Source organism: Rhinichthys klamathensis, unplaced genomic scaffold (assembly GCF_029890125.1).
Source record: "Rhinichthys klamathensis goyatoka isolate OS25496 unplaced genomic scaffold, OSU_Roscu_1.1 h1tg000269l_1, whole genome shotgun sequence".
In the NCBI taxonomy this organism is placed as follows: domain Eukaryota; kingdom Metazoa; phylum Chordata; class Actinopteri; order Cypriniformes; family Leuciscidae; genus Rhinichthys; species Rhinichthys klamathensis.
In genome coordinates, this window is record NW_026606789.1 from 2,975,686 (window position 1) to 3,002,902 (window position 27,217).

At 37.8% G+C, this 27,217-nt stretch overlaps 2 protein-coding genes across 3 annotated transcripts in view; one reads left to right on the forward strand and one right to left on the reverse strand.

Moving 5' to 3' along the window:
• Positions 1-464: 464 nt before the first annotated feature.
• Positions 465-5,197, reverse strand: lactbl1a (lactamase, beta-like 1a). Its single transcript, XM_056268057.1, has 7 exons — positions 5,081-5,197; positions 4,674-4,812; positions 4,032-4,141; positions 3,728-3,885; positions 2,692-2,930; positions 1,619-1,724; positions 465-1,486 (listed from the first exon to the last, which is right to left on the reverse strand). Exons 2-7 carry the CDS (start codon positions 4,777-4,779, stop codon positions 508-510), a joined length of 1,698 nt encoding a protein of 565 aa, XP_056124032.1. The 5' UTR covers positions 4,780-4,812; positions 5,081-5,197; the 3' UTR covers positions 465-507.
• Positions 5,198-11,660: 6,463 nt separating this feature from the next.
• The window catches only part of ephb2a (eph receptor B2a), a 71,701-nt gene continuing 56,144 nt past the window's right edge, over positions 11,661-27,217 (forward strand). For both annotated transcript variants that reach the window (XM_056268060.1, XM_056268061.1), the window contains exon 1: positions 11,661-11,868. In XM_056268060.1, the coding sequence (XP_056124035.1) occupies positions 11,769-11,868 (100 nt within the window). In that variant the 5' untranslated portion in view covers positions 11,661-11,768. The remainder of the gene's footprint in view (positions 11,869-27,217) is intronic.

Here is a 27,217-nt window from a genome sequence, read left to right on the forward strand (position 1 = left end):
TTCCATAGTATTTTTTTTTCTACTATGGAAGTCAATGGTGCCAAACAACTGTTTGGTTCCAATCGTTCTTCAAAATATCTTCCTTTGTGTTCAGCAGAAGAAAGAAACTCATACAGGTTTGCAACAACTTGAGGGTGAGTAAATGATGACAGTATTTTCATTTTTGGGTGGAGTATCCCTTTACAGTTCAAGCTTCTCAGAAACACACAAATGAATGGATGGTTGTTGATTGTTTACTAATATTCCTCTAAGAAAAGGGACAAACGATCATACTGTAAGAGACACTATAGCCTACATAAAAATGTACATTTTCAAAATTGTCACAATAAAATAAGAAAAAAAAGTATTCTATACTTTCAGCTCTTATCTTGAGGCAAATATTTATTAAAATGAGCACAAGCAAAGGTTGAAGTTCCTCTGAGTTTGACACTTTCATCAAAAAGAGCACCTACTTAATTCATGATCAAATGATTTCAGATTATCAAAAGCATGATCAAAATGATTTCTTCAACTGCTGAAAATGGGTTTGCGGGTTATCCGTGCGACTTTGTAAGTGTTCAACCCCGGGACATCAAAACCTGGTGAGTGCCCCTTTTTGTTGAAGATGTAAAAGTTAAAGAGCTGCCCGTCCTGAGATTCAAGAGACACAGAGGCAGCGTTAACTTTCAGCTGACATGGGTACTCCTTCTCAAACACCACCCTGAACACCCTATCCTGCAGATAACTCAGTTTCAAACTTCTGAACTTCATAGGAACCATGGTGTCTACTTGAGGTCCGAACTGCTCCAGAGACAGCACTCCATCTGTGTCTGCTTTGATCTCATAGAACGTTATGTTGCTGTAAGTAAAGTAGCCTATGTAGGGAGCAGGGTCTGGTGGAGGGATGAGAACACGAGGTGCATTTCTGAAGGCACTTTCCATGGCAGGGATGAGATAACTGTAGGCCTTGGCCACGAGATCCTCATCTTCAGGTTTGGTTCCAGCCATTAAAATGACCAACCCGAGCTTCAAGCGAGGAACGAGGGAGATCGAGGCTGAATAACCATCTAGATCTCCATCTTTGCGTATGACGTCATAGCCCAACTGTTCATTCACCTCCCACGGTGTGCCTGTTTGTTCTGCAAAGTAACTGTTTTCACAGCGGAACAGAGGAGTCAACATGGTTTTGAGGGTTTCGGGCTGGAGAACCTGACGATAGTATGCGCCCAGCAGCATCATCACCAGTTTGGCCATGTCAGCAGGTGTGGAGTACATTTGCCCTGATGGTCTATACCAGCCGAGGTCATACAGGGGTGCAGGCCGCCCACTTGAGTAAACGCCTATTGCCATCTGGTCCTCAATCTGTGGGGTGATTTCAAATCCGGTGTCCTCCATTCCCAGTGGTTGCAAGATATTTTCAGACACCCATCGCTGATAATCCGTCCCTGCTACCTTCTCCGCCATCACGTGGGCCAGCAGGGAGAAGGCCAAGTTGCTGTAGTGGCATCTGAGGACAGCAGAGGACTAGAATTACTTTGAGAATCCACAAGTGCATGACTGCATCTGCTGTCGTCAATTATTTACACCTCCTCTCATTCATTAAACATCCTCTCCATACACATTCTCTGTACTAGCTTACTTTGTTCCAGGGTCAGCCACGAGAACATCATCTTGTAATAAATCCACAGCAGCCTGAGTGTTGCCTTTCCAGAGTAAAGTAGTCGCCCTGAGCCGCCTTGGTAAGCCTGTAGTTAGTAATGAATCCAAAATATCCAGGATTTCATATTTTCATTCATTTGATATGGTGTTTACCTTATCCGCCATTTCAAAAATTAGTCATCAAAGATATTTTAACATTCTGTTTGTGATTTGAAAGTAAAATGCAATGCAGATGCAAACACTAAAAACTGAAATCAATCACAACATTATGTGCATTATGAAAAATGGATAAATTTTGAGATTTTTTAAAGATTACAATTAAGTTCTTAATGTTTTTAAAGATGAACTTTAATTGAAGATTAAATGACAGCATAAGTAATGTAAATGAAAAAATGGAGAAAATGAGCATTGACAATAAAATCTAAAACATCGGTCCAATACTGAATAATAAAAACAATCTCTAATACCGGATGATAACTGATTTGATGCTGCTGTATTGTGCAATTTTCACATCCTGAAAATGATGGTAGAAAATAATAATAATAAAACAATTGTAAGATACATTTTAAAATAAGGTCACATTGTAAGATATAAACTCACAATTATGGGGAATACAGGCACGTTATATTTGTATTGTTTTACTCTAAGGCAGAAATGGTCTTTCATTATAAACAGTTTTATGATGAGGGACGGCAGAAAAATATTCCATTGTAGATTTCTTGTCAAACTACCTTAACGGTTACTTCTGAATACAATTAAGTGTACCAAAATAATCATCACCAGTATTTCTGACACATTGTATAAACATCAGCTTGGGCACAGTATATGTTAGAGCCATTCCTTCCGGTCTAATCCTAGAGGACCTGTGGCAAACCCACTTAACCATGTCAGGTAACAGAGCTGATTAGGATAGCCGTGGAAACTCCTAGTCTAAAAACAGTTGATCTTTTTCACCTTCTTTATTTTTACAGCACATGGAACAGTGGAATGTGCTACTTGTATACATGCTAATCATCTATCGGTGAGGTCAGTGACAGATACTGTGGTCCTCACCTGACAGCTGACTGGCCATCCTTCTCAAGGTAACTGAGGAGATGTGAGCTTGAGCCTCTTTACTGCTCATGCCTTCAGAGATGGGCTTGAGGTCATGACCCCATCTTTTCCCCAGAGGGTTTTTCATGGTGAAGTTCTTAACATACTTTCCCAGAGGGTCATCCAGGGAATCCACTTTTCCATCCTCCCAAAGTTTATACAGCATCAAGGTGGGGAAGATTTTTGAGAGGCTTGCAATTCTTTTGTAGTATAACCAGTATAAACAACAAAGAAAAAAATTACAAAAAAGAGCACACAGCTATGTATGTACTATAAATATTTATAATGTATTATCTAAATTTGAGTTTTAAAAGGGTGGGCATTCACTTTTCCATGTCAATGGAATTCATTGTCAATTATTGTATGAGGTCCATTTTGCACAACTCACGCTATTCTGAAATATTATTTTAAAACAATTGTTTTTGCTGCTTCACATTTTTATGGAAATAATGATGATATTCAAACATTTGTGATAAGATTAAAAAAGAGAGAGAAATTGATATTGCATTTAAATAATTTAATAATGTATTAAATTGATCAAAAGTGACAGTGAAGACGTTTAAATTTTATTGTTGGGCGGCCACCGTTACATGATGTTACAAAAGATTTCTATTTTATAAATGGTTTAATAAATAAATACATTTAATAAATCCAAATAAATGCTTCAAATAGAAACAGTTATTTTAATTTGTAATAATATTTCACAATATTACTGTTTTTACTGTATTTTAGATGCATGATAAAGATAAATGCAGCAAACTTTTGAAAAGTATATATATATATATATATATATATATATATATATATATGTGTGTGTGTGTGTGTGCGTATAAGATATATATACATATACCCACAGAAAAAGAATAGACATTTAATTTTCTCCTTAAGCTTAAATTATTTGTGAAACACCCCCAAGAACCGAAGCAACAAGAGAAGGACCGCTGCTCTTATTGCTTCCAAACTCAAATCATAAGTGTGCAAAGCTACTGTAACCCACCTGTAAACTGTGTACTCATTTATTGGGGGAGACTTCGGGTCACTTCCATTTTTTCTGCCAAAATTACCATTCCACAATACAGAATCATTAAATATTACAATGGCAGAAACGGCCGGCAGTTTTGTGGAATCAAGGCTGGTTCTCAAAAGCACATCCACCTGTAGCACATCATATTGTAATAGTTATCAAACTGGTTATCAATATTTATAAACAGAAAAGAACTGATGTTCCAATCAGAGTTGTCTAGGAATTTACACAGAAAGAACTTTAATTTCTACTCATCATTTGACTTCAGCATTCTGACCTTGTCCAAAGCTTCCATGAGGACAGGTATCGGGTGCTTTAGCGGGACAGGCTCAGGGAAACGTGGGCACATCTTCTCCTCTTTCACTTCTTTTGCAGCTCTTATATCCACTGTAAAGTAAAAAGACCATAAATATATACATATAGATAAATAAAGAACTTTTAGTGTGACCCACCCACATGTATGTATAATATGAAATAACATAATGCCGTCACTCATATCTTATCAATATATATACATTTAACATATAATGGAGGATGGGGGTGGGTGTTTCGTCCTTAATCGTGTATTTTACACAAAGTTCTTTTTCCCTTCCCCCAAGTGATAATCAGGCTTTACAGCACACAGTAAGCCACTATGTCGAGCTCTGGGTAATCCATTGCCATCTCCTGCAAACGATTAATTAAGCATAAGGGGATCGAAAAGCCAAATGCAAGGATGTTCCCCAATTCTGTAAATGCTTTTTAGGCACTTCTACCCATTATAAGTAAAAAAAAAAAACATCTTGGTTTTCTATTTATGGGAGCAAAATGCATAATTTCTTCTATATAAGCATTCACCATCCATTCATTGATGTTTGATGATCACTTGCTGGATCTCTCTACAATATAGTAGCCTTTTTTTAATTTGGTCCATTTTTACCTGGTGTTGCTTTGGGGAGCCTGTACTGCCAAAGAAAACAGCCTGTCATTACAAAAGAGAGAAGCAGAAAGAAGACCATGCCCAACTTCGTCCATTTCACTTTCATCTTTGCAGTCTGGTGGTCTCCTTCTCTGCCAGGCTTAAAGAGAAAGGACAGTTTCACAGACGCAATCTTCTGAACTTCACATATATAAGCTAGTCACATCAATATATACTGTATCTACAATTTATATATTGAATCTTAAACAGAATCGAAAAAAAAATCACAGTGATAATTGTAACATTTTCTATGAGCATGATGAAACAATAAAACAGCATTGTGTGTACTACTCAAAACATTGATTCTAAAATATTTTCTACTGTAAGATAAATTATTCTCATGTAGGATAAATGATAAAATGTCTTACCACAAGGTTTACTCCTTTACCACAGAGTTTACTCCTCCTTCCACATTGTATATCTCCCAAATAATACGTCTACAGGCTTGTTTTTCTTAAACAAACAAACAGACAAAAAAAAAAACATTTAAAGTGGAATTCCATTAAAGCTGAAAACAGACACAAGCAGAGCTTACCAGCCACTCACCAGCCATGCTTTAATCTTTACAATAACCCGTAACTTCTCAGCATCCTCTCGGCCAACTGCAGGCCTGGACGTCATAATCTGAAGATCTCCTCCTTTAAAGCCACACTCCTGTCTTTACACATCCATTCTGTTCATCAGTTTATATATTTTACAAATATATTTTTAATTTTACCTTTAACTTTTCTTTTTTGTTTGATGCATTGTTAAAAAAAAAGAACATTTCTGTTATTTATTTATATATTTTCTATATAATAGGTCTATAATGTATTTTTTATTCGATTTTTTTTTTTAGAAAATATTATATTAATATTTAAAGTAAAATGCTGTTAATGGATCATGCAGAACACCATTTGCAAAATTACTCTATTTGTCTTAATCGGTTAGTTTACCGAGGTCCTGACTTACTGTGGTCGTTAATTGGCACTTTAATTATTAATTTGACCTATTAGCAAATAGAAAATTCTGGTAATTGGTTTCACTACTGGCTGTAGGATTGTTAAATGACTAAAGAAACGTAATTAGCAAGATGGTGTACAAGTGTACATTTCTTATTACCACCCTTTGCTGCTTACACCAATGAAGGAAATATGCGCAGTTAGAATAGCAGAATATTTGGGAGAGCATTGCTATAGTGTGACTGTATACAGCAATACATACATTTTGAGCCACTCAGCCAGGATGCGCTGCCCCTCCATTGGACTCGTTTTATCAAGGCAGCGTGAAGCAGTGCAGCCGTAACGTCCCATGTTCAAAGCCTGGTTCACCGAAGCTAAGCGGGTTCGAGCCAGGCTGTGACACACTGACACGGATTGGAGACCTTTGTGGAAAAACTCAAATTTATTGGAAGTTGCTTTAGTCAGGCCAGCAGGGGGTGCTCACTCCCAGGCCTGTATGGCTCCTAAAGTCATAGTGCAGCAATGGGGGCACTAGACTGTACGATCATCCTATATGAAAGATTGTTATTTATTATATTTTGATGAATTAGTTTTACCTATTTCACATACTATTTCTTTTAAAAATATTTTAAAAGTTACATGCAAAAGGTACCACGATATCCAGTATGATTTTAATGGCTGAACATTATTCTGTATAGCAGTTGTCACAAGAGGGCAGCAAGTATACTGTATTATGTGTTTCTGTTGTTTTTGTCCCCAAATCTCCAATTTAATTTTCAATTCAATTCACATTTATTTGTATAGAGCTGGTAAGTCCCGCCCATCCGTAAAACTCCAAGTGGACCTCTAGGTTGAAAAAGCGTCAATGCAAGTGAATGAGAGAAAATAATTATTTTCTGATCCCGTTTGAATAATGCCATGAATATGAACATATGTTGTCTGTGAATTTTTTATATAATTTCTCATGTAACGAGTTTGACAGTATATTGTATGATTCTTTGGCTAGCAGTTGTGGAATAGACATAACGAGAAAGACTACACGTCGCATATGTGACGTCACCGCATAACACATTTTCCCTCCACAAATCACGGTGCGATAATCTAAGGAATTAGATCGAGATGCCTGTGTGTTTTGTACCCAAATGTCACCATTCAAACAAAGGCATGTTTAGCGGGATCCGTGTGCTAGTGGTGGTGACGTCTATCAAACGCGTCGAAAGCAGCGAAGAGTTGTAGTCCACAAAGTGCTCTCACACAAAGTCTAACTGTATGAAAATTCTACCCGCTAAATTGTAGCATTCTTTACACGAAACATTATATAAAAAAATTCACAGACAACATATGTTCACATTCATTGCAAAATTCAAACGGGATTAGAAAATAATTATTTTCTCTCATTCACTTGCATTGGCGATTTTTCAACCTAGAGGTCCAGCGGGGTAAGCGGAAGGGGCGGGACTTACCAGCTCTATAGTGCTTTTTACAATACCTATCATTTCTAAGCAGCTTTACAGAAAATGCAGATTTCTTTATTACATCAGAGATCAGAGGGCAACTCTCAGCAGTTAGATTGATGATTGTAAAAAATATTTGCACAAAAAGGGGGAAAAAAGCATAGGCCTCTATAAAAGTAATTTAATCAGCTTGTTGACACAATTTCAGATGAATTGCATTGTTTATGTGCCTGGAAGCCAGTTCAATAATGTATCATGCATGAAGTGGATATCAGTGCCATAAAAAGAGAATTATTGACTGGTGGCCGTTTGCTTGACTCGACTACTTTGATCTTTTCCTCCTGATTTTTAAGCAAGGCAGAGAGCTGCTCCCCAGATTCCTTCCCCTCAGGCTCCATGTCTAAACCGATAGTGAGATCAATACCATCAGCCTGTCTGCACAAGCTGTGACTGCTCCATGCTGGTTTTATTGGGCCCACACAATCCCATATCTAATAACATAAACATATCAAGCTGTTAATTATACCTGACAAAATCAATTGTGTGACACCTAACTGTAGTATGTGGGATGGGGGAACAGTTTATGTTAGGTACCCAGACCATTATATTACTGTCATTATTATATTTACTTCTTTTGTTTCTTTTTTTTGAGCCCACGCCTTCATGACTTTCCCCAATCTTGAAGACTCGGGGTGCTGTCAACTGATACCATCCTACTATTTTCAGAGCCTAATTCACAGGGGACCATGTGCGTGCTCCAGATATTAAATTACTCATGAAATATTTGTCCGTCCTCGAGGCCTTGTTCATCTGAACAGAAAACTCTGCTAAGTCCTGTAAATGTCAAAGATAGCAAATTTGAGTCACCTCTGTGAGCAAGGTCAATTTTTCCAATTTAGAGCTGCAGGATTAGAAAGGCAGACCCGTATCAGTGCGTGTTACTATCAGAAGCCATCAAAATGGCACAGTGGGGTGTCATGTTTGTTTCTACTCTCACAAAAGAGAGTATTTTGTGGTCTGTGCTCTCACCGTATTCAGAGCAAGACACTCCTTGAGACTTCAGTGCCGAGTTACTGATGAAAACAGTGATCTGAATGTATTCGTCACACAGAACTTTATATACATTTGTATTATTATTATCATACATACAATGAAATAATGATAAATGTAATCCTGATAAAGTTCCCTTGGCCTTTGGAATTAAAATAGCCCCACATCATCACATACCCTTCACCATAAGATTGGCATGGTTTTATTTCAGTTAGCCTAATAGCTGGTTTGATTAGCATTGAGAGATGATCTTATGGAAAGTACCCCATGCCAATCTCTAGGTATAATGAAGGGTATGTGATGATGTGGGGCTATTTTAATTCCAAAGGCCAAGGGAACTTTATCAGGATGCATAGTACTGAATCCATGAAATAACTGGCCTTTAAAAATAAAAATCTGCCTGCCTCTATGGGAATTTAACATAGGGGTGTCCTGACTTATGCCCCCTGTATTTTAAGGTAGAACATTTATTTATTTACAATACAAATATTCATTCACAAAGAAAATTGGTGTCCCTAAAGGTGGGATCTTTCCTCATTTTTTAAATTAAAGCTGCAGTAGGGAGTTTTGAGAAAACGTTGACTTAGCCTGAAAATTGGAACAAGCACAACTTACAGTTCCAACCCCCTTGCTCTCTGCTGCGCTACAGCCCTCCCTCCACAGCTCGTCCTCCACAGCGGAGCCTGTCGTGAACGCGCAGGCTAGTAAACAGGGCCACCGATAACAGCGGATAAAAAGTTATATGGCACATTCACTAATAGGGACTAAACGTCAACAATATGCTTTACATTGACTATGGCCTGCCCATACTTTGACTACAAACTTGGTCCTCAAATCATTATGTATTTTGCAATAGCCTACATGTAACTTTATAACGTTGCACTCTTTCTATAAGTTATATGTAAGTATACGTTTTGTACTTATATGTAAGTATAAGTATTCTAACGTTACAGTATGTAAGTAATTATTCTAGCGATATATAATGCTAGATTAGGTGTGCTAGTACATTATTTCAGCAACATGACAAGCCAGTGAATTAGCAGGTTTCAATTGTTGCTTAGTAGAGTGCGTGACATTTTATCTACATGTTATGCGGCTAGAGTTTTGACACAGAGTCAATGGGCTCTGTGTAATTCTTTCTTTTTCGCTTGTTTATCGTCATCAGTCTTTTTCCTTTTACCTCTTTGTTTTATGAGCAGGTGTCACTCGAGAATTGGCAGTTTAGGTTGTTTCTCCGTCATAAGCACAGCTGCGGCACACCGGCAATCTTGAGTTTGAACGACGGTACGCGCTGTGCAAGAGAGGGGTGTGATCAGCGCGTACAGGAGCGTGATTGACACTGCTAAGACATTCCTCCTGTCTCTGATTGGTTGTTTCTGACCTGGAGCGTGTATTTCTGCAAATGGCAATAGGACCACTGGGTGGAGCCAGAAGAGCTTGATTTTTTTCACAGATTATCTGTCTCATATTCTACTGTCAGGACATAATGACAGTTTTAACAAATATGTAAAAAATATTTTTTTAAAAAGTTACCTACAGCAGCTTTAAGGCATTAAGATCAATTTCCAAAAGATGATTTTTTATTCCTCTTTTTAGTCAACTTTAGCATGGCAGGGTGTTCACTTATGCTAAGCACTGTATATATAATATATAATTTAGAATTGAACCATGAAACTGTTTTTTACTCTGGCTCATATCACTGATTGTGTGTATGTGTGTGTGCATATATATATATATATATATATATATATATATAATTACACACACACACACACACACACACACACACACACACACACACACACACACACACACACACACGCACGCACACACACACACACACACACACACACACACACACACACACACACACACACACACACACACACACACACACACACACACACACACACACACACACACACACACACACACACACACACACACAGTGATATGAGCCAGAGTAAAAACCAGTTTCATGGTTCAATTCATGACCCACAAGTCAAGACAGATTAGACCTGATTGGTGTGTTGGTGCCATATGTGACCTACAATCTTCGCTCTGCTAGCATTAGTAGACAGGAGGGTCGCCAATCTCCCTGGCCAAAGGTTTCCATAGAAACGACCCCTGGATTCTTTAGTCTGCCGTTTTGCAGTCCTCACTCATCTTGAGGCTGAATTATCCTAGATTCCTTTATGTCAGTTCCATATTCTTCTGCTCTATTTCCTCCCTCTCTCACCCTCCCTCTCTTTCCCTAACTCCCCGTCTCTCCCTTCGGTGGTCTACATCCCTCTCTCGCTCTTGCTCTGTTCTATGCCGTTTGGAATGTTTTTGTTTTGTTTTGTTTTTTTACAGAAATTTGTATAATCATGCTCTATTTTTAATGAGTCATATGGATTTACTCTTCAGTTGTATTTTTAGATACAAGCAAAATATCCATGTAAAATACTGTCGTATAAGCTATTTAATAAAAATTACTGTATTTATTTTACTCATGTTTTTACTTGTTTTTTTTTTTTACAGATGATTTGTAAAATGTATAAATATTTTAAAATGTTGTAAAAAAAACTTTTTTTTAAAATGTAAATGTGCCTGTGCGCTAATAGCTCCACTATCCAGGATCTTACATTTTATTTTTAAAGTCACTGGGAATATATCTAAGTGAATAAATGAATCCATGAGGGCTCAAGTTGGATTCTTCTCACATGGGAGTCAAAGATCACGAGCAGTGGTGTTGAGAAACGAGGCCGTTTGACTTCTTCACACCAGCCTCATGTGTGATCTGTCAGTTTTGTAATCTTCAAAACGATAAAATTGCAAGTGACTCCAAGGATTAGAGAGCTATTTGATAGATGATGATCACATGCATCACCCCTTCCCACCGCATCCGCAACCGCATCCGCATCCGCACCTAAACAGAACAAACTCCAGGGGGCGCTGTTGGTAGGACATAAATTGTCATTGATCAAACAAGTGAATGCCGGGCAAATTACTTGGCTTGTGTATCCAAAAGAAGAATGCTATTTATTTATATAATTTAAGTGCTTCCACAGAGACATTTTCGTGACTTCCGAAACCAGTTTTAAATGACTGAGAATATAGCCTATTACCCAGTTAGAATAGTTGCTAACAGATATAGCAAAAAATAACAAACAGGCCTACATACATAAAATATTTTCATTGGAAAATCACGGTCTAGATTTTAAAGTGCTTAAGTTAATTTGTTTCAGAGATAATTTGTTCATTTTTTTTTTTTTGATTACAAACAAAATATATAGTAGCCTATAATTAATTAATTAATTTGGCCAATTTTAATAGCATAGCTTAAAATAAAAGTAAATTAGCTTTCATAACCAACGATAATAATAATAATAATAATAAATTATTTTTATTGTTGTTGTTGTTGTTATTATTATTATTATCTTGCATTCAGACAGTAATGATTATCACGTTTGTTGAGCATCACTCTTGTCATCCACACATTTCCCGCCCCCTCGTCTGCGTTTCATTGGTTTCGTCCAAACTTGCTTTAGTTCTTCCAGACCGATGGGGTTTATTCGAGAGCTTGTATTCATAGTGTGTTCACAGATGGCCTGCCGGACAAGTTTTCAATGAATATTCTGGGTCTTTACAGTAAAATGCCCAAATTTACGGCAATTATGGATATAATTCGTTTGTTATGGATAATACGGATTGTGTGGGCAGTTGAAGGTAAGAGCATGTGTCTGTGTCAAGCGTGTGTGCTTTGAAATGTCTGTTACTTTTTACGCTACATCACACTGACGATATTGATCAAATTAAGATGATAATTATTTAAAGAAATGCACTGATGCTAGTGTTTTACAGTCATGTCATATTATCTCAATTTAAAGTCTTCCGTTTTCAATAAAGTGCACCGAAAACAGGTGCACTGCAACTGTCTGGATATAAATGAGTTGAAATGGCTTTCCCTTGGTCAACTGTTATACTCTGTTTACAATCAATGCAAACTGTTCAATCAGAGAAAAAGTTCAAGCGATTTTTCACCCAAAAATGAAAATTCTGTCATCATTTACTCTCCCTCATGTTGTCCCAAACCTGCATGACTTTCTTCCTTTCTGTGTAACACAAAAGATGATATTAGGCAGTCTGTTCCATTCACTTTCATTGCACCTTTTTCAATGAAAGTGAATGGTGACTGAGGCTCATTCTGCATTACATCTCCTTTGTTGTTCCACAGAAGAAAGAAAGTGTAATTTGACAGTTGACAGAAAGTTGACACCCCAACACAAGGGTGTAAATTATGTCTCTTTAAGCTGCATTATCAAGTCTCTGTGTCTGTCTTAAAGAATGATACATCTTCAGTAACATTTAAAAATGTGTAGGCTCAAACCTAGTGAGCTTTTTCATTTATTACAAGTACAAATGGAAGTAGGTGCTCCAAAATGCTGTCTATGTAGGTTTTGAGAAGAATAGAGTAGTATTGAAACTGAAAATATCTTAAAAATACCTTTAGTATTTTACCAAGCAATACTAGTACATTTTTGTCTGTCATGCTCCAGTCTGTCTGTTAGTACACGTGGGCCATTGTCTCAAATCTCTGCCTGGAAAATCTGCATCAGCACCTCATCACCACCCGAAACCTTCAGGAGAGCTGCAAGGATCTCTTTTTAAACTCCAAGATAGCAAAGTCTGTCTTTAATATATTTAGAAAGATAGGGACAAAATGATGTCTGCAGATGTCCTCTTTTAGGAATGTAGATTCTCATTAGAAATCTTGACCTGTTGCCACAGGACATGGGAGGAGAAACATTACAGTAGTTATGTATTTCTTTTGAGCATGATTTTATTGATGATATCATCATCTTATTCTTGATTAAATTCTTATTATGTACTATTATATTAAAATGGAAGGTTCCAAAACGCAGTGGCATAGAAGATCCATTTTTGGTTTCCCAAAGAACCTTTCAGGGATCAGTTCCAAAAAGAACCAATTTCTTTAGCCTGAAGAATATTTTAATAATCTAAATAACCTTTTGTGCAATGAAAAAAGGTCATCCATGGAGGTTGTTAAAGGTTGCCAAAGATGGCAATAAAGAACCGTAATTTTTTAAGAGTGTAGAAGTTTTTCATTCTTATTTATTACCTACTGTATGGAAATTTCTCTTTGGAACATCAGATGAGAGTTTTGCTTTGTCTAGTATGTTATTCTGATGATAATCCATCTGTTTAGTGATATAAACAATGCATACATGAAGCTTAGCCATAGCCTGAAATCACACCGTCCATTCCTGTTGGTTTGGTCTGGTCTGTGATGGATGTGAGGAGTAAAAGCTCATTCATTACACCTCAGAGCAGATACAGATCTTGAGAGTATAATAATTGTTTACAGCATTGAGACATGCATGACTTAAACTGCGAATAAGGACATGGAAATTTCCTCAAGTAAGTGAGGATGTCTGTAAATTAGAGCTTGCTTTGACTAATCTAATGAATCAGTCCTGTTTCAATTTTGTTTGTTGGGTTCTTAATTTGCCCAGGGGCAGCGAGTAAATGATTTGCTGTAATGTGAAGAAAATACATGGCTGGACTGCCACTTAAGCTCCTGTTCTGTTTTGTTCTTTCAATCAAGTTGCAAGCTATAATGACAAGACTGTGCTGGAAAAGCCGACCCCCTAAGCTTTTGAGAAAGTATGCATAAATTAAAGTAGCAATGCATCAGTGGCTGTTTGTTTTGTCAGAAATACACCATTTGTAATTTTCACAGAATGTACAAGTGAATCTGATTCTGACCCAGGGCTCGCAAAATCTCAAAATTGCTGGTAGCCCTTCGGGCAGGCACTCCAGATTTTGGTAGCCCGAAATGAATTTTACTAGCCCAAATAAAAAGACAATTTTTATTGTAGAAAATTGGTTAGGAGTCAAAACATCAGTCAAAAACTTTTTTAACACACACAAATATCATCAATTGGATATAAAATAATCAAATTAGAATCATCAATACAAATATGCATCTGAATCTAACTGAACTGAAATGTGTGTGACCAGTATGGAACATGAATCAGTCTGTCTGTGGCTCAGCCCCCAATGAGGGTATGATTTAAAAAAAAAAAAAGGTAACACTTTAGTTTAGGGTCTAATGCTGCTCACTATTAACTAGTTTCATTAACATGCAGATGGCAGGGTTTATAATCACTGAGGTCCCGGATGTGAGGTAGGCTAGAGGTGTTCGGGGGCTCCCCGATAAAATTTTGATTTCTCTGATTATGTGCATTTAAAGATGTTTTGAATGCCAAAAAAAGGATAAGATATAGCTTCAAAACCATGTCAGCGGGCAGTAGATGATTTGTCAGCACCTGCTCTCACTTCTTATCCATTACTCATTCTTTTTCTCTGTCTCCTCATCTTGCCCTGTCTCTTCCCTAAGCTGAACTTTTTTAATTTACTGAAGGCTACAAATTGTATTATATTAATTCTCAACATGTACACATTCATTATTAATATTGTGCCTAAAATGATGAAAATGGCTTTGTTAATGTGTCTTGTCCCCTCACAATGACAGTTAACTAATAATTACATTAACTTACATGAGTCACGTTACATAGGCCTATTTTCAGTTCAAAATGGCAAAATTAGACAAAAGCATATTAGTTTGCCTGATTATTTTTTTCATTCGTTTAACATTTATGACCTAAAAAAACTGTAAAATATGAAATGTTTAGTTTAGCTACTTGCATCTCATCTCGCACTTGACCGTAAACAACTGAAGCGTCGAGTGAGTCGCTCTGCTAAAATTCGCGCTCAGCAGCGTCTGTGAACATAAAGCCCGCCTACTTTGATTTGATTGGTCATCTCAAATATTCTGACATTGACGAGCAGTGACAGACCAATGAGGCTCAGATGAACACACACACACACACACACACTGTCCTCTGTTTCTGACCTTTCTTTTACTGTCTATGTTTCTGACGTGCGCTCTGCTCGCGTGCCGCTGCGGATTGAAGATGAAGGACGTACTGAATCTGATTATAACAAGACTGAAGCGAACAGGAATTTGTGTAGCTTACACTTATGGTGCGGTTCACGTGCTATGGTAATAATGGTAAATACCAAAAGCCGACGTGGAAAATGCACATGGACACCCCCTCATGTGGTATTTTCCACTGGGCAGCTCCTAGAATATTTTGATGCACGAGTTGCCGAGATGAGATAACCTTTGACCTTTTCAAAATGGCGGAGAGCTACGCGGGAGTCGTGAATGGTAAAAATATGTACTATTCATGATCTAGAAAATATACAGCAAGCATATTATTTACCGTTTGAGTTTTGATAAATCATTTTCTTGCTGTAGCAGATGACTTAAGCAATCTAAAAGAGTTTTAGCTAAATAACAGGTCTGGATCTCCATCTTTTTACCACATTACGACAACAAAAGCACTTGAACGCAACACACTGGTAAATACCAATTCACAAGTGGAAAATATCATATTTTCCATAGCACGTGAACGCACCATTAATCACACATTTATCGCAGATTTTTAGGGGGGCTAGGCAGAAGTTTAGGGGGGGGGTTTAATGATATCGGTATTTTTTCACTCATCTTCAAGGTTCGTTCAGGTTGCAAAATGTCATTTGATGTCACTTCCTACCAGAGTTATTATATAAACTAAAAACATTTTTAAAAAATCAGTAACTGGAAAGAAAATAAACGCTAACTAAAATAAAGTACATACATTTTTGTTATACTTGCATACAAAAAACGTACGAAACTGAAGAAACAATTCACATTTTAATTTAGTTTAACTTGATGATTTTAAATCACTAAAACTGAAATAAAAAATAAAAACTATAGACATTTAAAAAATGAAGAAACACACAACAAAATTGCTAAAACTTGAACTAAAATTAAAATGAAAACCGAAAATATGAAAAGAAAAACTAATTCAAAAATATTAACAAAAATAATAGTCTTAAAATAACACTGCACACAATTTTTACTTGGAACAAAAGTAATAAATAAATAACTATAGTAAAATATAATGATTAAGAAGTACTTTCACCTTTATTCAAAGTCTAGGGCAGGGATGTGATAATGTCAAGGGCAAATTGAATTATGCAAATTCAAATGGAAACTTCATTGAGCACATGTAAACATCTCAGTTGCATTGCCTAAGATCCTATTTTTGACATAACATTCTTAACCCACCCTCAGAGAACAGTTCAAAATTGCTTACTCAAAAAATAGTTCCAAATGTTATTACCAAAATCCACACATTATCATGATTGAAAATAACATAATTTCCATACCAGAGCACCCCCCAAACACATGCATTTATCATTCAGTTCAGACAACATTCCCACAATCAAAAAGGCTTGTCTCAGGGGCTGTTTACACAAGACAGTTTTCAACTAAAAAGATTTTTTGTTTGTCATTCATTTACACGACAACAGCGTTTTGGGGGCCTGAAGACAAACTTTTGCAAGTTTTTGAAATCCATACCGTTATTGTCGTATTGTAAACAACAAAAACGCTAATTTGTGAAAACTGTGACGTCATGCACTGTACGTGTATTACGTGTTCAGTCTATAAGCTCGTAGAGTTTCTTTACAAAGTGTCATCAGCACCTACTGGCCTGGCATGCATAATACAATCATAATACACAGCATTTTTAGTCATTTTCGTGAATCCGTGTGAACAGGGATCGTTTTGACTATGTTGTCGTCTGTATGCGAAAAATGCAAAGGAAAAACTTTTCAGTTTTTATTACATATTGACTGGAAAACAATTTTTATTGTTAATTTTTCTTTTCTTTTTGCTCATTTTGGTGAACGTGCACATTAGCGCGCATATCCTACTATTCTCACGCTGGAATTACTAAGGTTATCGGCATGAACAAACAACCTCTCCTGGTTTGGGTTAACATCCTAATCTGAAAGCAAATGTATTAAAATTGAGCCGAATATAATAGGTATAATATATTGCGGGCTGCCAGTTGCCCATCTCTGGAGTAGGTGAAATGTTATTTACTTTTTATATGATGTTACATCCCATGGTTTACATACATTTTTATACACTTTTCTTTGCAAGTAATATACACGTTTTTCAAAGCCATATGAAATATTAATACACAAATTAATTTTTGTAATTTTTTAATTTACAAAAAGATTTTTGTAAGATTTTTTTCTTCTCTCTGCTGAGGACCCACTTATATATCATTGGCCCTTTTAGATGTGGGAGATATTTTTACTTTTCATCCTTAATTAGAGAAAGGCAACCACCAACTTTTCTGTTTCCATACAAAACCAGCAGCCCCTAGAATCCTGTGTTCAATCGCTCGATCACGTGACATGTCTGTTCGCAGGGTCCATGTGACGTTTGTCATGCAGACCTCAGTACTTGCTGCACTCCCCTGTCCTTTTATTAGGAGCAAGACCTGCCTCTGGCATCTGCGACATCTTTCCGAGCCTTTACATAAGCACGGCAAACTTGACCAATTTCAGTCGTGCCAGACAGTCGGCTCTGTGGCTCGTCAGCTTTGCGGAATGACAGACAGAACAAACTGTCTCTGAATCAATGAATATATGAGTGATGTGAAACTGGGAGTTGTTTCCATATGGCCTCTCATGAAATGACAAGATTTTGTCCACAGGCTTTTGAGAGGGTCAAAATGGTGAAATTATCAGGTATCCAAGAGGGACTTGCCATCTGCTTGACAATTTAATTTTCCATCTGTCTCTCTGTCTTGTTGAGTGATCATTTTGAATAAAATGAGGCGAAATGGTTTGTCCTCTTAATGTTAATTATTGGCCAGTTTGATGCGCTGTCATATTGATTTAAATCCATGCTATTTTTGAGTGCAGAAATGAGGGTACAAAACAAATTTGTATGTGTAAATACTCTGGATCTCATCTAACAAAATGTCAACGTGTCAGCTGTTATCGAGGAGCAACACCACACAAATACGTGGGCAGACATGGTTCATTTTTTAAATGGAGAGCACAAGCAGAGTACAGCGGTCAGTGGGAGAAAGTAGAAAAGAGTTTAAAGTAGCAACCCTTCCACTTTCTGAAGGTTTTTGATATTTAGGATGAGGAAATAAGTAGCACAAGGACAGGATCATATTCCGGTTGTTTCTCTCCAAAGTTGTGCGCACACATTTGAGTGTGTGCACAATTTTTGTTTTTTTATCCAAAAATACATCAAAATGTGATTTATACGTACAATGACCCAAATAAGTCTGTTCTATGATGAGCATGTTATTCATTTCATTGACTTAAAAATAATTTTGATATTTTTTTGTGGCCATAAAGTAAAAATGTCAGTGAGATCCAAATGTCCTGATATCATAATAAAGAAAAGCCTCATTAACAGAATGAACCCCTTAAGTATTTTAGCAAAACTTTTGAAAATGCTAACTTATGTTTTAAGATTTTTCCTCTTCTTTTATTATGGAACTTTGTATTTTTCATTAGCCCAATACAGATAACACTGATAAATTGAGTCCAGTCATTTCTCTTGTGCTTACCTGATGTAGGTTTATTTGAGCATGTGGCTTTATTCTGCATTGTGTTGTTGCTTATTTGATGAAGATATATTTGAGCGCATGGCATTAGTGTGGACCATTTTGTTTGTGCTTGTTTTTATGAAGATATATTGGATCATATGGTGCATTAAGCATTTCATACCAGTCGGATCTGTATGCCACCCAAGATGGAAAGTCGTTCATCTTGCTACTACTGAAAAAGTAAATGTTTGTATGCCAGTACAGTGCTGTAAGTGCAATATAATTCAGCCCCTGAACTTAATAGGGTTAAAACCTGGCTCAGTCATTGCTCACAGGTGTCTAATGGACTGTGCTGCTAAACAGATATTTTCTTTTTCGAAAAAGAACCTCGATTTAAATTGTATTGACCCAGAAGCTATGCATTCCGTATTGAACTTAATGAAAATAGTAGAGAGATCCCGGAGCTGAAGAATCTCTATTCAAAGTGATTAAAAATCAGATGAAAAGTTAATTTGCTCTCATAGCCTGAAGCTGCTAATTTACTTGATATCCACAGAGGATTTGATTTGCAAATGGATTGTTGTTGAGTGATCATCAGTCTTCAGTCAAAAACTTCTCAACGGGAACCGTTTGGAATCATTTTCAACTTCGTTCTGTATTTGTTACTTGATTTTAAGATTAATCAAGTAACCTTTCTAAATGGAGAGAATTTGCATCAGGACGTGACCTCTGTGTTCAATGTATAATTTTGATCTGTGTAAACTTAATCGTTTTCTCCCTTAATTTCCATGCATTGAATGTCCCAAAGCAAGCAAGAAATGATTATGAATGGACATCCCAGATAATGAGCTGATATTGCATAATCATAATATCCTCAATAGTAACAGAAGTCAGATGCAGTCAATACGCAGTGGTTTTGCCGTCAGAGCAGAAGCGCCCTTATTCCACAGAGAGCTGACATAAAATATTGAACTTCAAAAAGCTCATGACCTACTTCTCCACTATCCTCAATTTTGTAACTATGATTATCTGAAAACACAAGGGCACATGTTTGGTTTAATATCATTTGATTACCATTTTTCCTAATTATAATTTAGTCGTATTTATTGTTATTGCTACCTCAATAGAAAACCTGAATTATAGTGAAACCGGTAATCGTCCCATCCCTAATGCATAATCAGTCTTGGGTTCTTATATCATACATTAGTCATGTAGACTGTATTTGCATTCAGTATATTTATAGAGTAGATTATTTTTAAGTTATAATGTACACTCACCGGCCACTTTATTAGGTACCCCATGCTAGTAACGGGTTGGACCCCCTTTTGCCTTCAGAACTGCCTCAATTCTTCGTGGCATAGATTCAACAAGGTGCTGGAAGCATTCCTCAGGGAGTTTGGTCCATATTGACATGATGGCATCACACAGTTGCCGCAGATTTGTCGGCTGCACATCCATGATGCGAATCTCCCGTTCCACCACATCCCAAAGATGCTCTATTGGGTTGAGATCTGGTGACTGTGGAGGCCATTTTAGTACAGTGAACTCATTTTCATGTTCAAGAAACCAATTTGAATAGATTAGAGCTTTGTGACATGGTGGAAGTAGCCATCAGAGGATGGGTACATGGTGGCCATAAAGGGATGGACATGGTCAGAAACAATGCTCAGGTAGGCCGTGGCATTTAAACGATGCCCAATTGGCACTAAGGGGCCTAAAGTGTGCCAGGAAAACATCCCCCACACCATTACACCACCACCACCAGCCTGCACAGTGGTAACAAGGCATGATGGTTCCATGTTCTCATTCTGTTTACGCCAAATTCTGACTCTAACATCTGAATGTCTCAACAGAAATCGAGACTCATCAGACCAGGCAACATTTTTCCAGTCTTCAACTGTTCAATTTTGGTGAGCTCTTGCAAATTGTAGCCTCTTTTTCCTATTTGTAGTGGAGATGAGTGGTACCCGGTGGAGTCTTCTGCTGTTGTAGCCCATCCGCCTCAAGGTTGTGCGTGTTGTGGCTTCACAAATGCTTTGCTGCATACCTCGGTTGTAACGAGTGGTTATTTCAGTCACTGTTGCCCTTCTATCAGCTCGAACCAGTCTGGCCATTCTCCTCTGACCTCTGGCATCAACAAGGCATTTCCGCCCACAGAACTGCCGCTCACTGGATGTTTTTTCTTTTTCGGACCATTCTCTGTAAACCCTAGAGATGGTTGTGCGTGAAAATCCCAGTAGATTAGCAGTTTCTGAAATACTCAGACCAGCCCTTCTGGCACCAACAATCATGCCACGTTCAAAGTCACTCAAATCAACTTTCTTCCCCATACTGATGCTCGGTTTGAACTGCAGGAGATTGTCTTGACCATGTCTACATGCCTAAATGCACTGAGTTGCCGCCATGTGATTGGCTGCTTAGAAATTAAGTGTTAACGAGCAGTTGGACAGGTGTACCTAATAAAGTGGCCGGTGAGTGTATGTTTCAGTAGCAATTCATGAATGTATTCTCTATTTAGGCTGAATATACAAAAGTTTGGGTTCAGTCATTTCTTTTTTTGGGGTAAAGAAATTCATACTTTCAATTGATAATGGTGAAAATAAAGACGTTTATAATGTTACGGAATATTTCTATTTCAAGTAATTGCTGTCCTTTTGAACTTTCTATTCATCAAAGTATCCTGAAAAAAACACAGTTTCTACAAAAATATTAAGCAGCATACTGCTTTTAACATGATTGATAATAAGAAAATCAGAACACCAAATCAGAACATTAGAATGATTTCTGAAGAATTGTGTGACAGGATTGTGAGCTATGCCATCACAGGAATTAATAACGTTTTAGCAATAATACATTTTTTAATAGTTTTTACTGCATTTTTAATTACATAAATGCAGCCTTGGTCAGCATAAGCGACTTATAAAACATAAAAACAAAAAAAATCTTACCGACCCCAAACATTTAAAGTTCGGTAGTGTGCAAACAGGGACAAAGTTAACACTTGGAAAGCTCGAAATGTATTTAAAAAATTGGGTTTGCCCTGTAAATTAAACTTGGCAGTTAGCCTGTAACTTTATTGAACACTGCAAAATTACTAGTGCTGGATTGTAAGAATGATAATCTAATCTGTCTAGTGTCTACTAAAACTAAATCTATCATGACCTTTGATCTCTTTATTCAGTAACAATCGTTTTCATCTAGAAAAATTTAGTTCTACAAAAATCTTTCTGATCAAATATATGTAATGTACAATGCATTAATAAGCATCCAAACCGAAATGCAGATCAAGATCACAGAGAAATGAAAACGGACTCTTCTCGGATAACACAACAACCTGTGCTGTTTGTTACAAATAATCTCATAATTGCAGGGATAAAAATCTATTTTTCTAAGTAGCAATACTGCAAAATGTATACCTCCATGGCATGTTCATTTTCCTCGTCATTGGCATGTGTGGTTAATTTTTGCCTCTAAATGCGAGTGTTCAGACTCAGAGTATGGTCTGCTTCAGGGTGCTTTTTCGGCTCTTGGCCCACATCGCCATGGAGATGAGAGTTGTAAATTGGGAAAGCAGGCGATTAGTGTTGGGTCTGTAAACTGTGAGCAGGCTGCTCCACTGACCCACTGCTCATTCAGCGCCATCACATTTGGCTCCTGTCTGCAAATGTTAGACAGTCACACAGCTGAGATATGCGGAGGGGTTTATGGGCAAAACGTTCCCCTGATGTCTGCTTGAAATCCTGACATAACAGAGTGAGACAAATCTCTTGTTGGACCACAGCGCATGCTTTACTGCCGCTGCCACAGACATCTTTCATCAATAGCTTTTGTAGGTCAGAAAATCCCAATTGTTTATCCAACAATGGATTTAGGAGGAAAATGCTTGCTTGATTTCTTAAAGTCACCATGATATAAAAATAGTCTATTCTTATTTTTTTTATGGAATATTGCAGTATTTATTATTAATGATTTATCCGTGCATGTCATTCTTCTTTTTTTTCTTTTTTATGTGCCCTCATAATCTTTAATCAAAACAACATCCTTCTCTTCTTTAAGAATGTGTTTACTGGCACAAGGGCAGGACAATCTGTCACTCACATGAGATCAAATGAACCTCATCTTGCTGAAGCTCAAACATGCTGCGTAACACAAGAATGAACCTCGTTGGTTCTTGCTGAAGCTCAAACATGCTGCGTAACACGAGAATGAACCTCATTGGTTCTCGCTGAAGCTTAAACGTGCTGCGTAACACGAGAATGAACCTCATTGGTTCTCGCTGAAGCTTAAACGTGCTGCGTAACACGAAAATGAACCTCATTGGTTCTCGCTGAAGCTCAAACGTGCTGCGTAACACGAGAATGAACCTCATTGGTTCTCACTGAAGCTCAAACGTGCTGCGTAACACGAGAATGAACCTCATTGGTTCTCACTGAAGCTCAAACGTGCTGCGTAACACGAGAATTAACCTCATTGGTTCTTGCTGAAGCTCAAACGTGCTGTGTAACACAAGAATGAACCTCATTGGTTCTTGCAGAAGCTCAAACGTGCTGCGTAACACGAGAATGAACCTCATTGGTTCTTGCTGAAGCTCAAACGTGCTGCGTAACACGAGAATTAACCTCATTGGTTCTCACTGAAGCTCAAACGTGCTGCGTAACACGAGAATGAACCTCATTGGTTCTCACTGAAGCTCAAACGTGTTGCGTAACACGAGAATTAACCTCATTGGTTCTTGCTGAAGCTCAAACGTGCTGTGTAACACAAGAATGAACCTCATTGGTTCTTGCAGAAGCTCAAACGTGCTGCGTAACACGAGAATGAACCTCATTGGTTCTTGCTGAAGCTCAAACGTGATGCGTAACACAAGAATGAACCTCATTGGTTCTTGCAGAAGCTCAAACGTGCTGCGTAACACGAGAATGAACCTCATTGGTTCTTGCTGAAGTTCAAACGTGATGCGTAACACAAGAATGAACCTCATTGGTTCTTGCAGAAGCTCAAACGTGCTGCGTAACACAAGAATGAACCTCATTGGTTCTTGCTGAAGTTCAAACGTGCTGCGTAACACAAGAATGAACCTCATTGGTTCTTGCAGAAGCTCAAACGTGCTATGTAACACAAGAATGAACCTCATTGGTTCTTGCAGAAGCTCAAACGTGCTGCGTAACACAAGAATGAACCTCATTGGTTCTTGCAGAAGCTCAAACGTGCTGCGTAACACGAGAATGAACCTCATTGGTTCTTGCTGAAGCTGAAACGTGCTGCGTAACACAAGAGTGAACCTCATTGGTTCTTGCAGAAGCTCAAACGTGCTATGTAACACGAGAATGAACCTCATTGGTTCTCGCTGAAGCTCAAACGTGCTGCGTAACACGAGAATGAACCTCATTGGTTCTTGCTGAAGCTCAAACGTGATGCGTATAGACTCAGAGGTGGGCGATATATCGTTTAGACGATAATATCCGAATTGTTGTCTGGACGATATGCAAAATTGGGATATCGAATATTTCATAATTTGTACAATCCGACCCCCCAAACATGAAAAGAGTTGAAGGAAGTTAAAGAGAAAACAAATAACGCACACTAACCTTCTAAACAATCATATGTAGCGATTTTAATACTGTAGGGGTTTGTTTGACTGTATTTTATTTTATTTTTTGTACAAAATCACGATCGTTCCTCAATTGCACGAGAGTAAAGCTGCTACTAATTTGCAATATACAACTACGAAGTTCTTACCTGTGTGTTATGACGTTTCTTAGGTTGAAGCAACCCAAAAGAGTAAAGCCGATGTACGATTAATAAAATAGCTGCTAGAAAAGGCAAAATGTGCGTTGTTTGCGGAAAAATGAAGTCTGAAGTTAAAAAGTTTTTCTTAAATGTCTGTGGCGTCCTCAAGTGGCGAGCTTCGTGATTGCATCATTAGAAAATTGCGTTGTATAATGAGTCCAAAAGATGGAATACATTTTTCCAAAGAGATCGGGTCGGTACGCATTACAAACCGAACCATTCCGGTGGTTGGACCATTTTTCCTGCCGACCAAAATCCGCGCTGGAGCGAACACCACAACGTTGCCCAACATCAAATGGCAAATGTAATGAAAGCGGAACGAAACTCATTATTTTGTGCTTCACGGACCGTTTATCAGTTCGGACGAATGTCAGTGCAGCGCGAGCCGACACCGTTACTACATAAGAGAAGCGTAAACAAAGCATTTGAATTCGCCACTTAAGTAATAACATCGCTGCGAGATCTAGTGAGAAGCGTTAACGTTACAATTTCTCCGTTAATAACGGATCAAACAGCACTGACGTGGAAACCAGGAGAAACATCGTTCCATGAATGAACTATAGGTTTTAAGTCCACAGATCATTCACCATGGATTTAATGTAGTAACACTATCTTGTAACCATGGAAGTTTTGCAGAAATATTAAAATGCTTACAAGTACGTCACACATGTTATATGTTATTTAAATGTTATTTTTAATGTGATGACCAGAACATTATTTGTTCATCCTTCAAAGATTACCCCTATTTATAAAACTAAAAGTTTCAAGGTGTAGGAAAACTCACACTTATTTAAAAATATATTTTTTCTTTTAATAAATATTACATTTCTATGGCATTTCTTTATTTTTTGCTGCATCGAAAACGTACCGAACCGTGACACCACTGTATCGTATCAAACCGAACCGTGAATTTTGTGAACCGTTACACCCCGATTAAAAATATAAAAGAAAAATAAAGACTTTATTGAATAATATTTTATTATTTTAAAAAGTTTAGGAGTCTTTAAATCAATAATGTCTCATGTCTTTATAGTAATTCTATACAATAATAGGTCAAATCAAATGCAGCAAGTCAAAAGACCAACTGAACCTTCTTTGCCAGTTTGCACACATTTCTTTGAAGGATTGCAAAAATATCGTCTGAATATCGATATCGAGATATTGAAAAAAAATATCGAGATATTAATTTTTGTCAATATCTCCCACCCCTAGATGCGTAACACAAGAATGAACCTCATTGGTTCTTGCTGAAGCTCAAACGTGCTGCGTAACACAAGAATGAACCTCATTGGTTCTTGCTGAAGCTCAAACGTGCTGCGTAACACAAGAATGAACCTCATTGGTTCTTGCAGAAGCTCAAACGTGCTGCGTAACACAAGAATGAACCTCATTGGTTCTTGCTGAAGCTCAAACGTGCTGCGTAACACAAGAAAGAACCTCATTGGTTCTTGCTGAAGCTCAAACGTGCTGCGTAACACGAGAATGAACCTCATTGGTTCTTGCAGAAGCTCAAACGTGCTGCGTAACACGAGAATGAACCTCATTGGTTCTTGCAGAAGCTCAAACGTGCTGCGTAACAAGAGAATGAACCTCATTGGTTCTTGCTGAAGCTGAAACGTGCTGCGTAACAGGAGAATGAACCTCATTGGTTCTTGCAGAAGCTCAAACGTGATGCGTAACACAAGAATGAACCTCATTGGTTCTTGCAGAAGCTCAAACGTGCTGCGTAACACGAGAATGAACCTCATTGATTCTTGCTGAAGCTCAAACGTGTTGCGTAACACGAGAATGAACCTCATTGGTTCTTGCAGAAGCTCAAACGTGCTGCGCAACACGAGAATGAACCTCATTGGTTCTTGCTGAAGCTCAAACGTGCTGCGTAACACAAGAATGAACCTCATTGGTTCTTGCTGAAGCTCAAACGTGCTGCGTAACACAAGAATGAACCTCATTGGTTCTTGCTGAAGCTCAAACGTGCTGCGTAACACAAGAATGAACCTCATTGGTTCTTGCAGAAGCTCAAACGTGCTGCGTAACACAAGAATAAACCTCATTGGTTCTTGCAGAAGCTCAAACGTGCTGCGTAACACAAGAATAAACCTCATTGGTTCTTGCAGAAGCTCAAACGTGCTGTGTAACACGAGAATGAACCTCATTGGTTCTCGCTGAAGCTCAAACATGCTGCGTAACACGAGAATGAACCTCATTGGTTCTCGCATGTCAAGCGAACATGCTTGAGCTTCCGTTTACCATAACTGATGTATGCATTGATGAATGTTTATATGTGAATAAAAGCCTAAATTAAATCTGCTCATCATATAAAGTGACCTTGTCTCTTTAGAAAATTTGGACTAAACCCTTCAATTCATATGAATTAGTTCTACGATCTCTTTATGAACTTTTGAAGCATCAAAGTGGTAGTTACATATAGCTGTCAATAGAGAGACAGATTTTTTTTTTTTATTCATTAACAATATCTTAATATTTTCTGAAGATGAATGGAAGTCATATGGCTTTGGAACGACTTGAGGGTGAGTAATTAAAGGCAGGGTAGGTGATTTGATCCAGATGCATTTTTTTGTTATGCTGGACTGGTTGAAAGTCTCAACAATGTTCTACCTGCCTGTCAACGTATGTTGTAAGGAAGTTCCGGGAGTCTCCCGCATATTGATAGTGGCTCCGCAAATTAGTTAAAATCTCCCGGAATCTCCCGAGCAAGAGCGCGCATGCGAGACAGAAAAAACTGTACCCAAACCGTATAGCGCGAGAGACCTTGCGTGTGTGCC